The 22,208-nt window shown below is 34.8% G+C and overlaps 1 protein-coding gene across 9 annotated transcripts in view; it reads left to right on the top strand.

The window, feature by feature from the left end:
* Nucleotides 1–301: 301 nt before the first annotated feature.
* Nucleotides 302–22,208, top strand: part of LOC128184240 (uncharacterized) — a 105,933-nt gene continuing 84,026 nt past the window's right edge. For 4 of the 9 annotated variants that reach the window (XM_052853652.1, XM_052853653.1, XM_052853651.1 and 1 more), the window contains exons 1-2: nt 3,180–3,254; nt 3,934–4,644. In XM_052853652.1, coding sequence (XP_052709612.1) covers nt 4,255–4,644 — 390 coding nt within the window. In that variant the 5' untranslated portion in view covers nt 3,180–3,254; nt 3,934–4,254. Of the gene's footprint in view, nt 353–3,179; nt 3,255–3,933; nt 4,645–18,040; nt 18,113–18,848; nt 18,915–20,524; nt 20,612–22,208 lie in introns of those variants that run through there. The other 5 variants (XM_052853650.1, XM_052853649.1, XM_052853657.1 and 2 more) reach the window with 5 other exon arrangements.

The raw sequence follows: 22,208 nt of genomic DNA on the forward strand, positions 1-22,208 counted from the left end.
GGCATAAGTGGACGGTTAATGAACAAATATACAAATTGATCAACCACTGATGTAGATAGATTTTTTTCGGGGGTGGGGTGGGGGTGGTGACGTTAGATTTTATAAACTATAGTTTACGTTGACGCCCTTATTTTTTGTTTTCGTAATTTTTATCCATACGCCAAGGACCGGTGCTCAATGTTATAAAAGTTATCCTCTGGTTTCACTCTGACCCTGACCCCCCCCCCCCCCCCCCCCCAATCCAATAATACAAAATATCCGGAAGATAAAATTTTATCCGTGTACACCGAGTCGACGCAATAATGGCAATATGTGCGGGAGAAGTTGAAACGGAACTTTCTATGATAAAATGGTCAAGTAACGTCTCTTATTTTGATAATTGTTCCTGCCTTACATCTTAAAAGCACGATAGAATTTGCATCTACGATAATATACATGAATTTAGAAATGACATAAGGTGAAAGTCAATTCCAAAGCAGATCTACTTATAGATGCAATTTATTACGATAATTAAAAGATTTTCAGAGATAAGGAATATGATGTGCGTACATTAGATGTTGAATGGAATAAGATTTAACCTAAATCTGTTATCCCGATAATACCACACGCTCTCTTGGCAGTTGTAAAAACAGGTGATCATGATCTAAGAAAAAATAATAGATTAATGCAGTATTTATAGGCCTTGCCAAGAGTGTCTATTCTGTAAATTATAAGAAAACAGAATTGTTAACACCAAAAAATGTGTCTTAGACATGTTAAAAAATGCTCCAGAAGACGAACTCATACATAAAAAAAATAACATAAGTTATAAATAAAAGATGTCAAAAGAAAAAAATATTCTCTTTGAAAGGTGATGACATTTTTTGGAATATTTTTTTTAAAGGTAGATACATTTACAGTGAAAGAATTAGCATTTAAATTGAACTATATATATTAATGCAGCTGGTCTAAGAATTAAACTTGTAGATATTGTACAAAGAAAGGGTAATTTAGACCTTTTGTATGTCTATTTCTTGGTTACTAGAGATTGTAAATGTCATTACTCTTATGGACCATATATACTTTCAAAATGTTGATGGATGTCTTTAATCTTTGCCATGCAGATGGGAAGGTTAGATCTACAATACATTGGTAGAACTTCTTTTAGGTATGTGTGCTTGGGAGGCTAGTTGAGGGAAGTTATTAGAATTGGTCTGTAATATTTTACCTTCTCTGAGATATTGTGTCATGCCAGTTAGTATTATTACCTAATCAAAGGAATTTTGTTGTTTTATTACAAATTAAATATTTGCGTCTATTTTGAACTGCCGGTCAATAGACTGCGATCTATTAGACCGCCGGTCAATAGACTGCGATCTATTGGACCGCCGGTCAATAGACTGCGATCTATTGGACCGGCAACGTATTTCAGAACGCGGTTATGTTAATGTCACATTCTTTCGATAGTTCTCAGGGAATGAATATTCCTTTACATAGACGCTGTTTTTAGTACTTGGTGAAACCAAATTCAATATTATCAAAATAGAGTATCAAATAATCAACAGTTTAGTTTTAAAGCCTCATATAAGGTAAAAGACTAGTTAAAATCTAATGGGTTGAAGACTCCCCCTTCTTTGTGTAAACTAATATTAAATTGAGATGTTGTAATGCATGCAACAGGTTTTGTGCATGTAAAAGATGAAAAAAAAATCTTAGTATATAACATAATGGCACGAAAACCATCTGCAATATGCAAATTGTAAACCCCGAAAACTAAAAAAGGAATTAGGTAATAAAACAATTATTTAATGCTTGAACAGTCAATAGACCAGAATTTTTCCCTTGGTACAGGGATCAGCTCAGTATGATCTATTGCCCTCGGCCATTGGCCTCGGGCAATAGATCATACTAAGCTGTTCCCTGCACCTCGGGAAAAATATTCTGGTCTATTGACTGCTCAAGCATTAAATAATTGTATACTAAGCCTGCATGCTTATGCATGAAGATAGGAGAGTGATCAAGATTATTGTTTAAATAGCCCATACCAGGAAACAAAGTAAGAAAAAAAAACAGTTTTAGTATCAACAAAGTGTATCCTGCATTCTTGAGTGTTTCATATTGGGCTGATTCGTATGACATAACATAATTTGGTCACTACTCACATCCTTCCTGTTCCTATATGTACAAACCTCTCACAGCTAAGGGCCAGCGTCTGTCCTTTCGACTGGCTGCAGTAGCTCATGGCTGTATGCTACTTGAGGTCTAACGGAATGCTGCATGGTTCATTTTGTGACTGGTTTGTGACTGTCAGTTGGTTTAAGCACATGCACCATGCAGATAGCTTAGTTGGTGGAGCAGCTGAATGAAGATTCAGTAAGTCTATATGCTGGAATCCCAGTCTTGCTTGTTATTTTTCTCCCACATCGTTAGATTTGGTGCTGCATCCAATCCCTGGAACTGACTCGATCCTGCCAAGGGAATAAACCTAGGAAGTTGATCCTTAAGATCAAGGATTATTGAAGGAGGAGTATTGTGAGGGTCAGACTCGTATGACCAGATTTCTCAGTTAGCGGAACACTTGACTAAAGATTCAGGGATATATGGTTTTATTGGATCATATTCTGGTCTGTCATTTTGTCATCAATCCTGTTACAAGTACTTAGTAGTAATCTTTACTGAAATCAGTACATAAGTACTTAAATGGAAATACATGTACTTTGAGAGATTTATTGATACATGTAATAAAGCTATAAAATATTAACTCCTTTCAACATCATAGTTCGTAGCTTGGTTATATGGACACTCATGGAGAAAATATTTCCATTAACCTTTTAGCACTCACTCTTCCCCTCCACTGATTTACCTTTTAAATTTGTTCAAATCTATAATTTAAAGTAAAGAAGGATGATAATAAGGGTATTTTTATTGCTAGGAGGATGACTGTGTATTTAATTGATGGTGTAACATGTCAAAGAATTATTTGTATTCCAAATATTTGTCATTGTCATGTTAAATAGCAGGACAACACATCAGTTCTCCGAAAGGGACGCTCTTTAGGGGGAAATAGATAATTACCTTTTTTTCACCGTCAATTGAAGTGTAACAAATATCATTAAAACATGTAATAAAGTTGTTTGTTTCTAGATTACCTCTTTGTCATTTTCTGTTGTAATTTAACGGGATGTTTGACTGTTTTTCAGAGAGATGGAGATGTGGGTAGGGACCACCCCCCATACCTGTTACAGCCACAAATGTTACACACCTTGACTCCCCAGGTAAACAGACTTACCTGGCAGGTAGCTGTAGAGAGGACCCTTAACAATTGTTACATGTTTATAGTCTTCAAGAGGAAACTTGAGTATGGGTATTGTTGATAGATATATATTCAATGCTACGGTTTACTAAAGCAATTATATGAACAATACCCAGTGTTCTCTCTCGCTTAGCGAGCCGTAATTGCTTGTATATATACACTAAAGATGCATTGACATTTATACTTCTTTTTTTTCGGACTCATGAATAAGATTAAAGAAAATAGAGAAAGAGATATTTAATTTGTAAAAATTGTACTGGTGTCAAGTTTGGAGTTTACAGGAATATGCATACAGTGAATTGATTTTTAATATGCATACATTAGTGAATCACTAGGGAAAAAGATTATCATATTTGTAGAGTGAATATAAGAAACAGTGATTTGAATTTGTTATAAGAAATTAATTTTCCTGCTTGTACGGACATAAATCCAAATGACTGGCTGGTCGCTCTGATTGCGGACGGTTTTTCTGTTATTACAAGTTATTTCAGATCAGTAGGCTGAAAAAAAAGAACATTACTTATAGCCGCGGAGAAATTTAAAGATCACTGTGAAGTGGCAAAATATTTTAGCAATAGAAATATAACAGCATTGTGGATATGATATGTTCTCTAATGGACTGAATTTATTTTTACAATCAGGAGTGCTATTCAAAAGGATTAGAACCTCGCAACATGCCACTGAGAGATAATGAAGATTTTTAAAACCAATTTTAAACAGTGGAACAATTAATTTCCCACAGCGCAGTAGGTATACTGTTGAGTGTTGGGAAGTATACAGGATATTCTTACATGTCCCTCCTATTATCTGATTGTCCCTCTGTGTTGTCATCATTGTACCCCCTTTTCCTGTTTATGATATCCACTCCACATGCCTTGCAGGGTCTGATTGTATACAAAAGAAATTTTACAACATCTGTGCTGATGATGTGTGTTTGTGAAAACTGACCCAAAATCTCAACAATGCCAAAAAATTATCACAGGCGAATGTCCGTGGAGATGGACAAGGTTTCCATGAATGCGCAGCGAATTCAGCAGAGAAGGGTGTCAGTGGAAACGGAGAATCCGTCCTTGGGTGGATACCTCTCTCGCCGGCGGTGGTCCTCAGACTCCATACACCACTTTACTGAAGCATTGCATCTGTCCTTCCACTGGAAGAGGCGGACCACCCTCCCAGTGGTGACCCTAGGGGCTGAGGGTGAGGTAACACCCCCACCCCTCCACCATAAGCATGGACACACCCACAGCAGTTTTATGAGCTTCACGAGGACTGTGTCTGCGACTCTACGGAAAAGGAAGAACCCTATTCCTGCATTGGCGGTTGTGGTTTTAGAAGATGGAGTAGTTGAACTGGTAAGAATTTTATCAAATAATAATAGCCTATTATAATTGTCCTGGATTTTGTTTTTGTTTTGTTTAATATGAAGTGGTGTTCAGATTAGAGTGTTTTTATGTAGGGTCAATGAGGATGTGAATTATAATGATTTGATTTCTTATGATGTTTATGAATTATGCATTGTACATCATACAATGCTTGGTGTGACTGTTGATCAGACACTGTCCGTGTAATTCTCGCGTGTCGATGGGTTAAAAAATTATTAATGAAAGGCATGGAGAACAATGATTCAACCACAAACCATAAATTACGGTGACCTGTTTCAAGTTGACTCTGTGAAGTTATTTTGTTATGCTATAGAATATTCATGGTTTTGTCCATAAAAATAGCCTCGGCAGTTTGCTAAAAATGTTTTGATTTCTAGTAATACTGAGAAATAATTAATCGGGATAACATTTAGAGATGTGAACTTTGCACAGATAAAATGGTGATGATTGAAAGTCATGCTTTTTTTGATGAACATAAATCTTGCTGGTGTTTTTCATGTGATGATAACTATTAACTAATTTTTACATACAGCTTTGAACAGGAAACTTTACATTACAAGTTATCATGCTTTTATCACACAAGATTTGGTTAACAACATAAAAATCGTAATGAAATATTTGGTGTTTTTATAAGAGTCTGTCAGTGAGCGATAGTAATGTAATTAAACATCTCGGGAATTAGACCAGTTATGTAACCATTTATCTCACCCAAATTGAAGGATAGGATTACGGTAAATCATACATAATTTTTATGGCTCTTTTATGTATTTTTAACTTCATTGCAAAAACTGTAAGCCTGGTGGTTCCGCTTTATGATTTAAAAGCCACAGCTTACATTAACGTATCAATGTTACAGTCTTCAATAAACTGTTAAGAATGCTTTAAGGGAGAAATCATCAACTTTAAATATATTTTAAGGAATGTTTTTATCCAAAAAAATAATAATGGATTTTTAATATATAAGTTAAACTTGTTTTTATGTTCTAGTTTCCATATTTTAAGTTATTTATGAACATCTGCGGTAGATGTTGAACACTTAGATACATATATTTTATGTTTGAACAGTTTTGGTAAATGCTAAACACTTTGATACATGTATATACTACTGTTCGATAATATTGGCATCAATTAATCTTTATTTATCAGTATCAATTTAATGTGGACAATATTAGTCTGACTTTAATTAGGTTTGGTTTATCATCAGTGCATTGGATGACTGGTTTATAACACTGTCAATATACCTGTATAAACTACCTTCATTCCTCTCTCCAAGGGGAACAACTCCTATGCATTATTCCACATATTGGAGGGTACTTTGATCTTGTAAAGTCATACTTCACCCTGTTTACTTGTACCCATCTCCAGTTTTATTGATATAAAAGTACACAAGAGTGGCCCGGTCCAGGATTATGTAACTTTGTATCAGTATCTAACTTCATATCTCTTATCCCTATTGATAGGAGAAACTTAGAAGATTCTAACAGCTAATCTGGTTTTTTGTTTTTTTTAATAAAATGATAACACATTTCATTTTATTGCAATTTATTTCTTTTTTTTTGCACGAATAGAAAAAAAGAGAGGTCTTTAGCTGATATCAGTAGGTGATTAATATTTCTCTTAAATATATTCAGATAAATCTTGAAATGGGCTTTGCAAGTTGAATGATGACACTTATTCTAATTGATAACACGTTATTCACCTTGAGTAATCTGTGTAATACTAAGTGCTTCTGCAAGTTTTATCAATGAAGATAAAGAGGCTGTTGAACCACACACCTTTCTCTGTTAATCATATTAATCCACCATTGTAGTGTGATTATCCTAATCCTAAGGACATGAAGTGCCTCTGATTTTCTATCTTATTGAAAGGTTTTAATATTCTATGATGCAATGATGGAGCCAATCTTTGAAATGGAGGTAAGGGCGGCCTTGATTTGCTGATTACGATTTAAGGAGAATACTATTTTTGCTACCGGTATCTCTGCTTTATAGTGTGAACATTGTCCTGTATTAATTTGTTGTGACTGCATACTTACATGTGCAGGCGTTATTGATATTTTGCAGGTATTTTATTTACGATGCACAACATACCTAGCTGGAGGGGGGTAGTGTTTGTGTGGGAGGGGCGTGGGCGGGGGGACCAGCTGTTTGATGTATTTTATGCTGTGTCTTGCAATTATCAACCAGTCAAATTAGATTCATTACAGTACTAGAGCCAAAAAAATGGAGGGGTTGCAATTACCCGAGTTACTTTGTGTCTCATGTTTTTTATGCTCTGTAATAAATAAGTGAGATAATGATATCACGATGCTGACTTGCAGATTTATATGCTGTCGTTACCGATGGTACTAAACAGTCAACTTGAGCAATGCATTTGTTAGAAATGAAAGCGAGATAGTGATATAGACAGTAATGTTACCATTTCACACATTCAGTGCTAGAGCTAATAGCTTGTCTGCAGCATGCAGAATTTTGGAAAAAAGTTTAACCAAGACATCATATTAAGTCACTGTTGATACAAAAGTACAGAAAGTCTCTTGAGAGATGTCCAGTGGCATTTGATGGTGTTTATACAAATGCCTTCCAAAAAATGGTTGTAGTAGGTGTTCATAATAACCTCACAATTATTCACTGTTGATGCAAAAGTGTTGAAAGTCTTAAGAGAGATTTCCATGTGACATTTCTGTGACGTGGTGCCGACTCTGGAGAAATAGTTGTCTGATGTTGGTATCATAACTCTTCTGTTAAGTGGCGAACATGAATGCCTAAGAGAATAGACCTGGCTGCTGATAGATTTCTGCAAACCAGTAAAGGTTTAATTGCTGTACTTCATTTTTACAGCCCTGTATATTTTTACAATACATGTATTAAATTTTACATAACAGGTCTTCATTTGGAAATTTGTCTTAAATAACTTTTTGAATACCCGATTACAATTTTTATTAGCTCACCTGAGCCAAAGGCTCAAGTGAGCTTTTCTGATCACAATTTGTCCGTTGTCTGTCGTTGTCGTTGTCGTTGTTAACTTTTCACATTTTCATCTTCTTCTCAAGAACCACTGGGCAGATTTCAACCAAATTTGGCACGAAGCACCACTAGGTGAAGGGGATTCAAGTTTGTTCAAATGAAGGGCCACGCCCTCTTTAAAGGGGAGATAATTGAGAATTATTGAAAATTTGTTGGTATTTTTCAAAAATCTTCTTCTCAAAAACTATTTGGCCTGAAAAGCTAAAACTTGTGTGGAGGCATCATCAGGTAGTGTAGATTCAAGTTTGTTCAAATCATGGTCCCCGGAGGTATGGAGGGGCCACAAGAAGGGGATCAAGTTTTACATAGGAATATATAGAGAACATCTTTAAGAATCTTCTTCTCAAAAACTATTTGGCCAGAAAAGCTCAAATTAAAATGGGAGCATCCACAGGTAGTGTAGATTCAAATCTGTCCAAATCATGGTCCCCGGGGGTAGGGTGGGGCCACAATTGGGGGATCAAGTTTTACAAAGGATTATATAGAGAAAATCTTTAAAAAACTTCTTCTCAAAAACTATTAGGCCAGAAAAGCTCAATTTCAATCGGAATCATCTTCAGGTAGTGTAGATTCAAGTTTGTTCAAATCATAGTCCCGGGGGTAGGATGGGGCCACAATTGGGGGATCATGTTTTACAAAGGAATATATAGAGAAAATCTTAAAACAGCTTCTTCTAAAAAACTATTAGGCCAGAAAAGATCAAATTAAAATGGAAGCATCCTCAGATAGTGTAGATTCAAGTTTGTTCAAATCATGGTCCCCGGGGGTAGGGTGGGGCCACATTTGGGGGATCAAGTTTTACATAGGAATATATAGAGAAAATCTTTAAAAATCTTCTTCTCAAAAACTATTAGGCCAGGAAAGCTCAAATTTGAGTGGAAGCATCCTCAGATAGTGTAGATTCAAGTTTGTTCAAATCATGGTCCCTGGGGGTAGGGTGGGGCCACAAAAGGGGGATGAATTTTTACAAAGGAATATATAGAGAAAATCTTAAAAAATCTTCTTCTAAAAAACTATTAGGCCAGAAAAGCTCAAATTATAATGGAATCATCTTCAGGTAGTGTAGATTCAAGCTTGTTCAAATCATGGTCCCCGGGGGTAGGGTGGGGCCACAATGTGGGGATCAAGTTTAACATAGGAATATATATTAAAAATCTTCTTCTCAAAAACTATTAGGCCAGGAAAGCTCAAATTTAAATGAAAGCATCCTCAGGTAGTGTAGATTCAAGTTTGTTCAAATTATGGTCCCTGGGGGTAGGGTGGGGCCACAATGGGGGATCAAGTTTTACATTGGAATGTATAGAGAAAATCTTTAAAAATCTTCTTCTCAAAAACTATTTGACCAAGAAAGCTCAAATTGGCGGGTAACCATCCTCAGATAATGTAGATTCAAGTTTGTTCAAATCATGGTCCCTGGGGGTAGGGTGGGGCCACAATGGGGGATACATTTTTATACATAGAGAAAATCTCTAAAAAATCTTCTTCTCAAAACTATTAGGCCAGGAAAGCCCAAATCTGAGTGAGAGCATTTCTAAATCGTATAGATTCAAGTTTGTTAAAATAATAGTCCAGTGGTATGGTGAGGCCACAGTGGGGGATGAGTTTTTACATAGGAATATATTGAGAAAATCTTTAAAAATCTTCTTTTTAAAGACCATTTGGCCAGAAAAGCTTTAGCTTGTGTAGAGGCATCCTCGGGGAGTGTAAATTCAAAATCACAGTCCCTAGTGGTAGGGTGGGGCCGTGATGGCGGTTTGAATTTTTACGTAGGAATATATAGAGAAAATCTTTAAAAATATTCTGGGATAGTTTTTCGGTCCAAAACTCAGTACTTAGTGTGAAAGCACAGGTTATGCAGATATAAGTTTGATGAAACCATGATACCCTAGAGAAAAGTGGGGCCACAAAATGGGGGGGGGGGGTATAAAGGAATAGAGAAAAATCTTCTTACAGGTACAACAACAAAAGGGGCTTGGTATTTACCAAAAGAAAGAGGTGGATAAAAATTGGCAGATTTTCAATTTTTTTTATCAAGATCTAATGTACTTAGTTGTCAAGATAGTTTGATACTGTAATGCTAATTTGATCAGAATTAAGGCAATTGTTGCTCAGGTGAGCGATGTGGCCCCTGGGCCTCTTGTTTATGACCAAATGTCAGTTCAGGATCAGTAAAATCAAATGTATTGATTTGGAAATATTCATCAACACAACCAAATATAATACATTTTTGTTTGAATAAAATGTATGTTTGTTGTTGAACAGGAAATAATACATGTATCAAAAAGAAAAGGAAAGGAAAATTTTTACAATTAAATAGTGAATCATACAGTCATATTGAATTTAAAGTACTGAATAAAGAGGAAAAACAGCTTTGTTTTTCAAAGTGACTAAGACAGGTATATATATAGTCATGCACAGCTGATGAAAAAGTGAAGATGTCCGACACTGATTTTTTGCAGTTTTTGAAATCTATATGGTTGCCTCAGCCCTGTATAGTACATATCGTTATAAGTTTTTTACAGTTAGCCACAGCTGATGCAAAAGAACATGTAGTGATCTACATGTAATTACCCCCTGTTGAAATCGGGTGAAGTGATACTGGTTCTTCCGCAAGACCTGCTTCTATACTTGCCATGATCAAACTAACTTCCTACTTTATTTTAGCGTCAGATATTTATCAGCCATCCCATTGATCTCCTTATAGTACTTAAAAAACCATCCCCTTGTTTATAGATAATGCTGGTGGTTTTTTGCCACATTTTAAAACAAAATACTTGACAATGTATGTCAGAGACGCGTGGGGAATTTATTCTTCGGATAAAACAAGGCAGGATTTTGGCATCAAAGTCTCTTCCATCTGTTGCTGAAGAGCTGCTTTATGTAATTCAGTCTGCAAGGTTTTGTGAATTTTATAAGAGTCGTGTTCAACAATATCCAAATGTATCAATTTTCATATTTTATGTTCACTGCAGTCATCTCTATTGGTCCCAGTTTATTTATAGTTGAATGTAATTCAAGGAGTATCAGGGGAATAAATGAACTTTAATGAAAAAAATTCCAAACATGTACTGGTAGAATTAGAAGCCATTAATAAATGGAGACATGAATGAAAATTTGTTAGGAATGACAGGATTTTAAAATGACAGCGATGCCAGTATCAGGAATTAATGCAAATTCATTTTCTTTTCCTGACATCAGTTTTAACCACAGCAGTTGAATTTATTGTGCAATTTATGATGATGAAATGATTTTTCTATATTGAAGTTCTTACTATTAATATTGAGTAGGTTTAATAGGTTTTAACTTGCATTTCAAATAGACAGTCATTTAATGATGATAGATAAAAAAAAACCAGTCTGTAATATGTAAATAACAGGAAAAAACCAACAAGAAAATTTCTAATTGCTTTAATCATTGACCCCTGATATGGATCAGTATCTTATATTTATAGGTTTCCAAACCACACCATTTTGTGAGAGGCTTGTAGTGTCAAATACCACAGAAAAATTATACTGTCTGATATATTTATACATCCCAGTCATTACTGTAGAGTCTAGACTGCCTCTTTTTATGATATTCAGTTTCAATTTCATACAATGAAAAGAAAGGGCTGTAAAATAACTAGTGTGTTAATATATATAGTTTTGAGTGCTAACATATATGTATTGTTTCTCCCCACTTATATTATTGTGTATGTACCCTTATATGCAATGAAATTATAATTAAGAAAGTGCCAGTTGCAAGTGTAGCAGTATGCACCTATTGAGTGTCTTTTTACAGTAAATCTGTTAAAAAATATTTGAATGATAGCTTTAACTTATTTTAGCAGTTTTTATAATATCACAAGAAGCAAATTGATGGCCTGTCAAATGTACATGTAAAGTTATGGTTGTAACATAGTTCCAGTGTGAACACTTTTTACACCTGTTTAGGTCAAGGTCAGAGTACACATTGACTTTGATGTGTAATTATAAGGACCAGTCATTAGACAGACTTGTTGGGCTTTCTCGGTGGTAGGTGTGGGCCATCTCTATGTAAATAATGAAAATCCCCAATCATCTTATTAATTGTATTAGAATAACTCGACAAGAATTATTTTAATTTTAATCACACGATGCTTTTAATTATCAACACTCTACTGTTGGAATAAAACAGAACAATTCCCACTTAATAGTTAAATCCCTTAATCCATATCCCACATAATCAGGATTAAAGCCTTTGGACTTTTAAATGGTCTCCCCCCCTCCTCCCCAAAACAATATTCACATGGCCATACCAATACGTAAGTCCACTGCGGACAGGGAAACATAAACTAATAAGTTTGGTGTACAGAGCGCCCAATAAAAAGTCTTTATTGTCACAGTGATGTGTGGTGGACACAGAGTGAGAGGACCAGAGCACCTCTCCGACGTCTATGTTACCTATGTCATCGGTCAACCCCGGGCTGACCCCACAAACCTGCGAGTCCCCACGCTGCTCGCGTGTTGACATTGGTTAATGAAATGTTTCTGATCGTGTTTGGGAATTTTTGTTTCGTGGAGTCCTTTGAAGGGGATTCAGCCGTGATTAAGAAGTTTATCTTCTGATTCTCTGGAATAATATTGAACTTTGATTAACTACTATTTGTGGATTTTTTAAGGATAAGGACTCTTGTTGTGTTTTTAGAAGTGTTGATTCATTGGTTTGTGAATTTTCCAGTCAGATTTTTACTTGCATTGTAAGCACAGGTGTTAATTTTGGAGTAGTACCCACATCTTCAATTAAATTAAAAAAAACTATTGGAGAAAAGATTGACAAAGAAATTAAGTAAATTAAAACTTCAAAGTTTTATGTGAAATAAACCAACCCAGTGTCTGTTGAATAGTGACTTGCATTAATGTAAAATTTTGTGAAACATGTCTGTTGTACAGAAGTTTGAGGAAAAAGCAACTATATTGTGGTAAGTATTATATCTTGACCATAATATAAAATTATATTTATTGGAATTGGGTAGGCAGGGTAACAAAAATAGTTTGTATTTCCAAATCTCCAAATTTCCTCCTAGAGAAAAATTATCATTAAGATATGTTTATTAATAAATTGTATGAGCAACTTTTTAATTATTGAAAAATCATAATTATTTTGTCTTAAAGAACTAAAGTGATTGATTAAACTACAGAGGGAGAGGATAGTAGAGTGGATCAAACTATATCACATTTCAAGAGAGGCCTTTTTGAATGATATTCAATTTATCTAATTCTATCTGTCTATCCCAGTCCCCCTTTATGCTGGTGTATTTATATATCAAGGTCAAGCTGATCTTTGGCATGTATAACAGAGTAATTACTGGAGCTGATGATTAATTATTGGGTATTAATCAGCATTGTTTATGACATGGACATGTGATTATTTATTTATTTTACCAACAACTCTGCCATGTGACTTACGTTCTCATTTATAAATGAAGGGGGCAAGAAACATTCTCTATGGAGAAATGTTTGATGTACCCAAATGTTTGTGTTCAGAAACTGTAGCCGATGTTTTCCATTGAAGTCTGCTGTAAATAATCCAGTTAAAATGGTCAAACCATTAAGAATTTACAAAATACAGCCATTACTGGAAGATATTGTCCTATCTTTTTTTGAGTAAGCAGGTGAAAGGGTGAAGCCAATAATATCTAAACACATTTCTCACATAATGAATGAGCCATACATCAGGTGAAGTATAATTGGACTTTTCTGAACAGTAATGGGCATTTTTGTATAATTAGGTAAGTTAGATGTTTTTCGTATGGTGGTCACTACAATCGTCTATGTTAATCGCAAGGCTATCTGAGTTAAGGAAGGGGAGACATCATATCAGATTATGACAATATTTAGAAACGAACCAGTGACGAGTAATAGGTATAGTGTAAACTTTTAAATAAATATCCCCCATTATTGTAGATTGGCATAAATCCCCAAGTTTAATTTCAATTTGATGACCAGTGTATACTAGCATGGGATACCTGTGGATTCGGCCACTTAATTAGACCTGATAATGTGGCGAAGTGACCATATCTAGCCCCGATTATACAGGCTTGGATCCTTAATCCACTTAATTCTGAATGATGGCATGGCCAGATACCGTTTGTGTCTTTGTGATGTCATTGATCGCCTCTACTGGAATGTACATTCCAGATTTTCTCTGTAGCACTATTACGGGTGGAGTTTTTATGAATTTTGTCGGAAAATGAAATTTGCAGATTGCTTTAATCAAGTTGAGAGACAGTTTAATAATGTGACGGTCGAAGATATTTACCAATAAAACTTTAATAGGAAAATACTGCTGCTATAGTCTTTAGTATACTGCTTTGTTGAAATTAAAGTACTTGAAAAATCACCCTTAATTGATAAATGGATATCTGCATGTAATGATGTTGTTAGTGAATTTAAAAATTTTCACGTACTGTATTATTTTTTAGTAAAATTGTTTTCTTGGAAGAATCATTTAAACTCTTAGGTATAAGAAAAACAGCCAATACTGACAGTTTCTAGAAAGTAAAATAGATAGAACCATTTTAACAAGACCGTTGGCTTTCAGTAGGATGTAACTATTTACGGTATATAGGGAAATATTTGCTCCCATTTTATTTTCGCCCCTTTTGCCTTCGTTGTCATCGGACAAATTTAAAACTGGGCAAATTCTGATGCCTTCAATTATTTTTCTTCAAACAAAACTGTGTCTTGGCGAATTCAATACAGGACAAACTGTTTGCAGGGTGAAAATTGAAAACTACACGGGGTGGGGGGGGGATAACTCTGTATACAGTACTTCTTGCATCAAAACAATTTAAAAATGACACTGTTTCAAGCAAAATACAATGAGCCATGGCTGAGTGGCCAGCAATGAAATACATCACATTCCTGTTTGACACAACTACCCTAAGTCCAAGCTTTTGTTAAAATGGTTCTACAAAGAACATAGCTAGGTCATACATTACCATTTTTTATTGTTTGGTTGGATGTTTTGTGCTGTGCTGTAACAGTAACAATATTTTTTGTCATGTGTTTATTTGTCATGTCTCCATCAGTGATAAGTTTATGGTCCCCCTCTCGGTCAAAGTTCACAGGACCTATAGTTGCTTCCATTGCTTCAGTTGCTTAACTTTGCTTAACTTTGTTATAATATTGGCTATTGACAGGTTTTTTTTTTGAGTTGCCATTGTGCAAGCAAGATTTCAAGTCAAATAAAATATGCTGGTAGGGATTTAAAACACTAATCAATTGTATCATTTGTGCAAATGGTTACTAATGCTGATTTATATAACCTATCTTCCCCACAATATACCTCCAAAAATCCAAACAAACCCATTAAGCTCAATTCTTTTTGCCTGAATCCATTAAGGATTTTTTGCCTTGATCCATTAAGGGTTTTTTGCCTTGATGCATTAAGGTTTTTTGCCTTGACCCATTGAAGCTTATGTTATTTAGTACCCCCCCCCCCCCCCCCCCCCCCTTTACCAGGTGGTCAGTTTGACATTGAGACAGGGGACAGCCACCAGTACTGGCCGGTACAAGGAAGCAGGCCCTGTCCACTTTATGGAGAGCCCAGGTGATCCCTGACTGTCAATCTGTCAGTGGAAACGACACACCTCTGTTAATGACAGACTCACAGAAGTCTTTGCTAAATAACAAGAATGGCATCATGTTCACCGTCCACTTGAATTCCTCGTCTGTAGCTGTAGTTTTCCTAATCACGGTGCATGAATCCCTATCTACCTGCATATACCTATTGGTATCCAGGATGGGCTTCGATATTAATCAAGGTTTTGTTATGATGTTTAAAGTTAAAGCAGTATTTCTTTAATTGTCACACAGCTCCTTATGTGTCATGACCATGAACTTAAAAATACATTTCAAGTTTCCAAAATTGGCTTGCTAGCCCAGTGAGTTAAGTTCCAGAAGATTATTAAGGACAAGACATATTTTTGTGATTTTTTTTGGGGGGGGGGGGCGAGTCTGGACCCCTCTAACCCGTTTCCCTCTAAAACTGTGCAAGATAGGTTTAAACCAGTGAATTAATTTTTTTTTAATGTTCTAAGATGTTAGCATTGTTGACATTTGATTTTTAATTTCCCCTCTTTCCTGGTGCTTTTGTGTGGGGCAGAGCTAACACTTTTGGTAACAGTCACCGACTGAACAGGACAGAGACACAGAGCCTTAGCAAGTTCTCTTTTATGTTAGATATGTGTATAAATCATTCAAGTTTTCTTGATTCTTGGCTCCCTGTCTCTCTAGTCAACAGTTTATGAAGACTTATATTGTCGAACAAACATTGAATGGCTTTTGTCTGATCGAAGCCTAAAGAACAAAATTTTGTCAAATTTTGAACCTTCAGTATACTTAATGGTGTCTTAAATTAATGAGTTAGAAATAAAAGGATATTTAAGAATGCTACATTTCAATGTTAGGGAAGTGGCTTGACTTTGGGTTTGGGGATATAAATCTTGGAACAAAGTCAGTGAGTACTGGTTCAAGTAGGCGCTGTGTTATTTTTACTTAGTCGTTAATCCTTGAGCGCTAGTCTGACTGGACAAAGTCTTCGGACTTTGGCTAATTCCGCTGATCCTTCTGTAAAGGCGTTTTGTGATTTGTGTGAGTACGTAACTAACTTACGAGTTATACCTTGGTTCTGTTTTTAAAAGCATTCTATCAGATGTAGTTATCTAAGCAATCAAAACTCCCACTTCCAATATGTAACTGACTTAACAACTTCCAACAACAGAATTAAATCGCATTGACTATTTATTTATCCAGATCTTTGAATCGATTAGATTGTAGTTGCTATTATTATAAATAAAACATTCTTGTCCATAAAGGGGATGATCACCTTTAAGAACGAGGAAATGAAAATCTCGAGTCAAATTTAAATATTATCATTTGATTCATTCGGGTGTACGTCGCCGACTGACACCTAGTGGTGAACTTTGTAATACACATGCCTACGAATTAACCAAATTTTTGATTTGTCATAAATTTGCTATTTGTTGTCTCTTGTGAAGTGTATAATTGATTTATTGAGTACGTGTTTCAAATGGACGTAGAATTGATCAGCGGGTTACATTATTTATGTTTGTAACTATCAAGTTTTTGAATAATTACACCTGTATGAATGTGCAGTTCATATTTACCTTTTTCCATATTGATGAATTACTCAGTGATTGTAACAATGTATTAAGTGCCAAGATTTTATTGAATCAATAACGTTTGTTGTTTCAATTTTAAATAGATGGGTGTAATATTTTTTTTTTTATGAGTAAAACACCCTCCAACTCAAATCTCCAATATACAAATGTAGGTCAAAAGCGTATGCTACATAGGAAATAATGAATTTTTTATAGCTGAGAGAGAGAGAGATCTTTAGCCAATGTTCTTTTTAATTGACCACTGTTACTAGGCCCGATGCACACAGAGTGAATTGTATGATGAGATTCTGTCAGTCCCTAGATGTTTTGTGTGAGAGTTTGTGTCAGTACTGGACACCGCTATAGTTTACTGGTGCCAATGACCGCTTCTTTAGCCAGGTATGACAGAAGAATGCAGCTGCCCTAGTCCCTCAACCGTGACTGATAATACATGTATTTTTTTTTATCACAAGAGTCATCGTGATTTGCTTATTGCTTATACCACCAAATTATGGGCCTCCTTTTTTGTCTGCATGAAGAGCATTAGACGTGTTTTTCTTGGTAAATATTGATTCAGGTGCAAAAAGCAGCATTTTTTGAAGAATTCATTTCTTATGCAATATTAAGTTTCTATAATCATCTTTAATAAGTAATTATGATAAAGAAGATAGGGAGAGAGGTCAAATTGTTTACAGTTAGTACATTTTCAAAAAGTATGTCTGAGTTACAAACAGCAAGATTTATGAGACTGCATGCTCACTCAATGTGGCTAAATATGTTATCAAATCTTTTGAGTAAAGAAGTTATTGTATACCGAAGTTAAAGGGAAGCTAGCAGAAAAAATAATGATTCTATGGTTATCTTGTGTATTTGGTTGGTAACTTTTAAAACCAAAATGCAGGTATCCATTGAAAAGGTCCAACAACATTGACATTGAATAATGTTGCAAAATGAATAGTTGTAGGTTTAGATGATATTGAGCTTTTGTGATTTTTTTGTTTGTTTGTACGGATTTACGATTGACAACTCCAATCAGAAGGCATGGTACAGAGCAGGGAGAATATAATGTTCTATAGAAATAAGTATTGAAATAACACACAAAAAGGTGTCAAATGTTCAATTTACATACTAAAAAGGCCCATGACAGATGATTCTTATTTAGATTTTAAAGTCCCGTGTATGCAACTGTTCAAAATGAAGTCATCGATAAATGAAACAGTACCAGCAAGAGGATCAGGACTTCTCCAATTTTTCTGAAGTTTTGATGGTATGTACTAACAATAAATTCAAAGTTAACTTCAAGTAAGGACTAACTACACATGTACTAGACTATTGTTGGAATTCTTGTTTTTGTTGTTGTACAGTTTTATGGGAAATGTATATTTTGATTATCTTCTGTCTTGGAAATAGCTACTAGTATGTAGAGGAATTGAGTCATCAAGTTAAGGTAGCTTTAATGGAAGAAATAGAGTTCTGAATAATAATTGTATTGGAAATACCGGATGTCATCAAATTTTTCGGACATGGTAAGGAAACGGGAAACAAGTTATTGATAATTACTGTTTAAGTTAATGATCTGTCCTGATACTTAGCAGTTCAGTACTGTTGGTTGATTTGTGGGCAGTTGTGCTGGACTGTGCAGGCCCTTACTCTCGCGTCTAGACCAATAAATGCAATGTGGTCTACGACATCTGTGATTGTGCATTTCTGATTGTTTTTTTGGTCACCAATCATCTGCGACACTGACCATTGTCTCTCCTTTCATTTTCTCTTTTGTTCGCACTTTATTCTCTCTGTTTGATTGACCCATTGTGTGCAGTTTAAAGATCCATTATGATAGCTCTCTGACACTGTTAAAAAAGCCGATATATGGTTATTTTTTATTTATTCAAAAGCTCTCTTCGTGCTAATAGTGTGCATGAAACAAATAGTGATTTATGTAATTATTTACGTTGTGACCCAATGAAGTGAACAATATAAGCTGGATCAGCCATCTAATCCAGTTTTGGATTTATCCGATGAGTCGTCGGATCAGTGGATTCTTATGTCTACATCCTCCTGAGCCACAGGTAATGGAAGTAAAATGACAATTGATATTCAATGCTACTCTTTATGAATCTTGATTGAATTTGATTACATCAGTAGAGCATGAATTTTAATTTGAGGAACCCCCATATTAGTTTTGTTGTCCATAATGTGCCTTAAATGACATTTAATCTGCCCGGTTTAACTTTAGATTTTGTTCCAGAGGTGAAAGGTTTTAATTTTGACAAGAAATATAAGTCAATTTATTTCTATCTTTTCATCGTTGGATCATTTAGTCTTGGATTTCCAGGCGTCAGGTTGCACAATATTGAAGTCCTTCAAATGTAGAGTACTGTGATTTCAGATTGTGTGGTCCAGAAATAACCAAATAACAAGCTTTCTTAATTCCTCATCATAACCTGTGTTATTTAGTGATAATTGAACCATGTATAATATCTTCTTGTCACTTGTATGTTAGAAAAGGGCAATAAAACTAGAACAACACAGGATGTGTATTGCATGAGGCCCAGGCCCGAGTGCTATTTCATCAATATAGTATCTGATGGCAGCATTTACTCAGTTCCCTCCTCTATTATCCAGGGGAAGAACCTTATTTATATTTTTTTACAAGCAGCATCAACAAAGTAGCTTGAAGACGAGATAATGGCAGTTCTAGTGTGTGATAAGGAAAATCAATTAGAAGCAGGAATTGGAAAGTTGATCAGATGTCAAAGATATTTTAGGACAAGTCTCCTCTTGGAAAAAACAGCTGCAGAATTATTTATAGAGTTGGAAGTATAAACCAAAACATTATCCCAAGTGCTGTTGGCTATTTGTTCAATTATGATAAAAAAAAATTCTAAGGTTTTTGTAAACTCTTACTCTAATTAGGCTTAAATTGTTCTAACCAAAAAACATCAAAATATTACAGTTCATTGCCTACATGTAAAATATGATTCTTGATCAATTAGTCATAAAGCAGGATGAATTGAATTGTTTGATGGTTACTTCGTATAAGGTGCAGAAATTTTCCCAGAATTTTTGTTCAATATATTTGTTGACCAACCGATGAATCATTTAGAAAATAATAAAGTCATCGAAGATTAAAATTCTGTAGTACACAGGGATATAGATTTACATTTGATTATTGAACGGCAGCATTTTATCTCTCAAGGGTACAACATGAGTAAGAATCTGATGAGGGGATGTTAGGACAAGATTTTGATAGAGTTCCAGATTTGTCAGGGAAAAAAACTATAGTATTATTGAACCCTTTCTATTTCCCTGCTCGCTCCCCCAGTTTGCTGAGCAGCATCTCTGATCGCAAAGTGGGAATTGACCCCGGGACACTATAGCTGCTAATGTCTGCCAAAAAATTCATATTGCATAAAACACTCTCGCCTATAGGAACAATATTATTGGTCAGAAAAGATTATATTTAGGATTTGTCGGGTTTGGAACAGGTGCCTGCCTGGGCTTTATTGATGAGTTATGATGAGGTTTACCTTTTTTTTTTCTTGTCCTGTAAAACACTGGGGATAAAAAGAAGGTTGAAGATCGGGTTTAAAATGATGAGAACTAAGGATGTGGAAAGGATTGTTATTAAAAAGAAGGAAGCTAATGACTTTTTCTATGATTCCAAAAGTGTGTGATATTTTAGACTGTGACAATGTATAGACAAACAAGTGGGTCGATCAGAAAACGAATCGTGAGTTTCAGCGAGTATGTCCATCATGCACATGTAAGTAAATTGTAAGATATTAAATGTTCCCTTTTCAGTTAATTTACAGAACTCATGAATGATTGAAAATTTAAAGCAAAAATCTGTACATTTTTTTTCATGCATTTTAATGTATGTTAAATTTGAGAACATATGCAAAGAGAAAAATTATACAGATCTGTAACTTCAATCATGCCCAAAAAAAAATGTTTTTTAAAATAATTTTATCTTAATTTGTTGCATAGTACACACATTGTTGTGAAGTATTAAAATTTTAAAACCCTAGATTTTTACATGTATAAAAAATAATTTGTTGTAAATTCTTAATTTATGCTAAAGTTGCAGCATAAAGTTAATAAGCATACACTTGCATGCACATTAAATTTTGTTGTAAACTTATTTCAGTAATCCAGACGGATGCAATTTACAACAAAAATATATAACATTTAAATATAGATATCAAACTTTACAATATCACACTAGATTTTGATACCTTTAATCATATTACTTAATAGTTCTACTGCAGGCTTTTCCAATTATCAAAAGTGAGGGGAAACCCTTTCTAAAAAGTTGCATTTTGACAGGTAGATTTGTTATGTAGAGTAACATTACTAAAAATGATAATTGAATGACAGAGGAGAATGATGCATACTGTTGATTTATATCGGTTACCAAACATTCCCATACAGATTGAAACAGTATAGTTGACAATGAAAGTATGATGTACACTGCCAACAACTATCTTATGGTTAATTATAGTACATTTATTATACTAATGATCATCATTAAAACCCCTGGCATGTTTTTTGTCCAATGTTTTACAGCGACATCGGTCACCGATTTAAGATGAAGGTCACTCATTGCCTTGGCGTTGAACTGTTTGTTAGGAGGGATAGCCAATCATTCATCACGAATTTGTGCCCTCATCCTTCTTCTTCGTATAGATCTGCCAGAATTCCATCATCGAGTCCTTCATTTAGCACACGATTTTATGTGCAAAGAATTAAGACACATGATTTCTTCCTCTATATATATTGATTGATATTCATTGGGAAACCTTCGGTGCTCAGATTATTGTTTCTTTGTTTCATAAAAATGCACAAGTATTTCTTCTGTTTATTTTTGTAGCTTGTATTTGTTTTTCTGAAGGTCAAATGCATTGAGCCATGTGCTTAGACTGATGGCTAGGAGAGACGAATTACATATGTGCAGGTAGTCATGCCTAATCTTTTAAGGGGCATTCTTGGTTGAGGTCTCAAATCTTTTTAGTTTAGATTTAAATTTTTCCTTGTAAAGGTCTAAGTCATAATTTTGCATCAAATTCAAGTGAAATAAAAAATACTACACATGTAATTGCCATGCAAGACTGCCAGGTGTGTTGATTAACACATATGATTTTAATCGTACCTCATCTCTTAATTAAATTGGAACTTGGAGTTGTACTTTCTATCATGGCCAGGTCTTTCTGATGTCTGACATTTTGATCACTTATGATGAAGGTATTTAAGGTGTTTTCAAACAGTAATGGTTATCAGAAGGAATCTGTGCAAGATCTTCATTAGTCAGACTTTTTTGTTTCAGAAAAGACTTGTATTAATCGAGTTATTTTAAATTTATT

Source organism: Crassostrea angulata, chromosome 5, assembly GCF_025612915.1.
Source record: "Crassostrea angulata isolate pt1a10 chromosome 5, ASM2561291v2, whole genome shotgun sequence".
NCBI classification, from domain to species: Eukaryota; Metazoa; Mollusca; class Bivalvia; order Ostreida; family Ostreidae; genus Magallana; species Magallana angulata.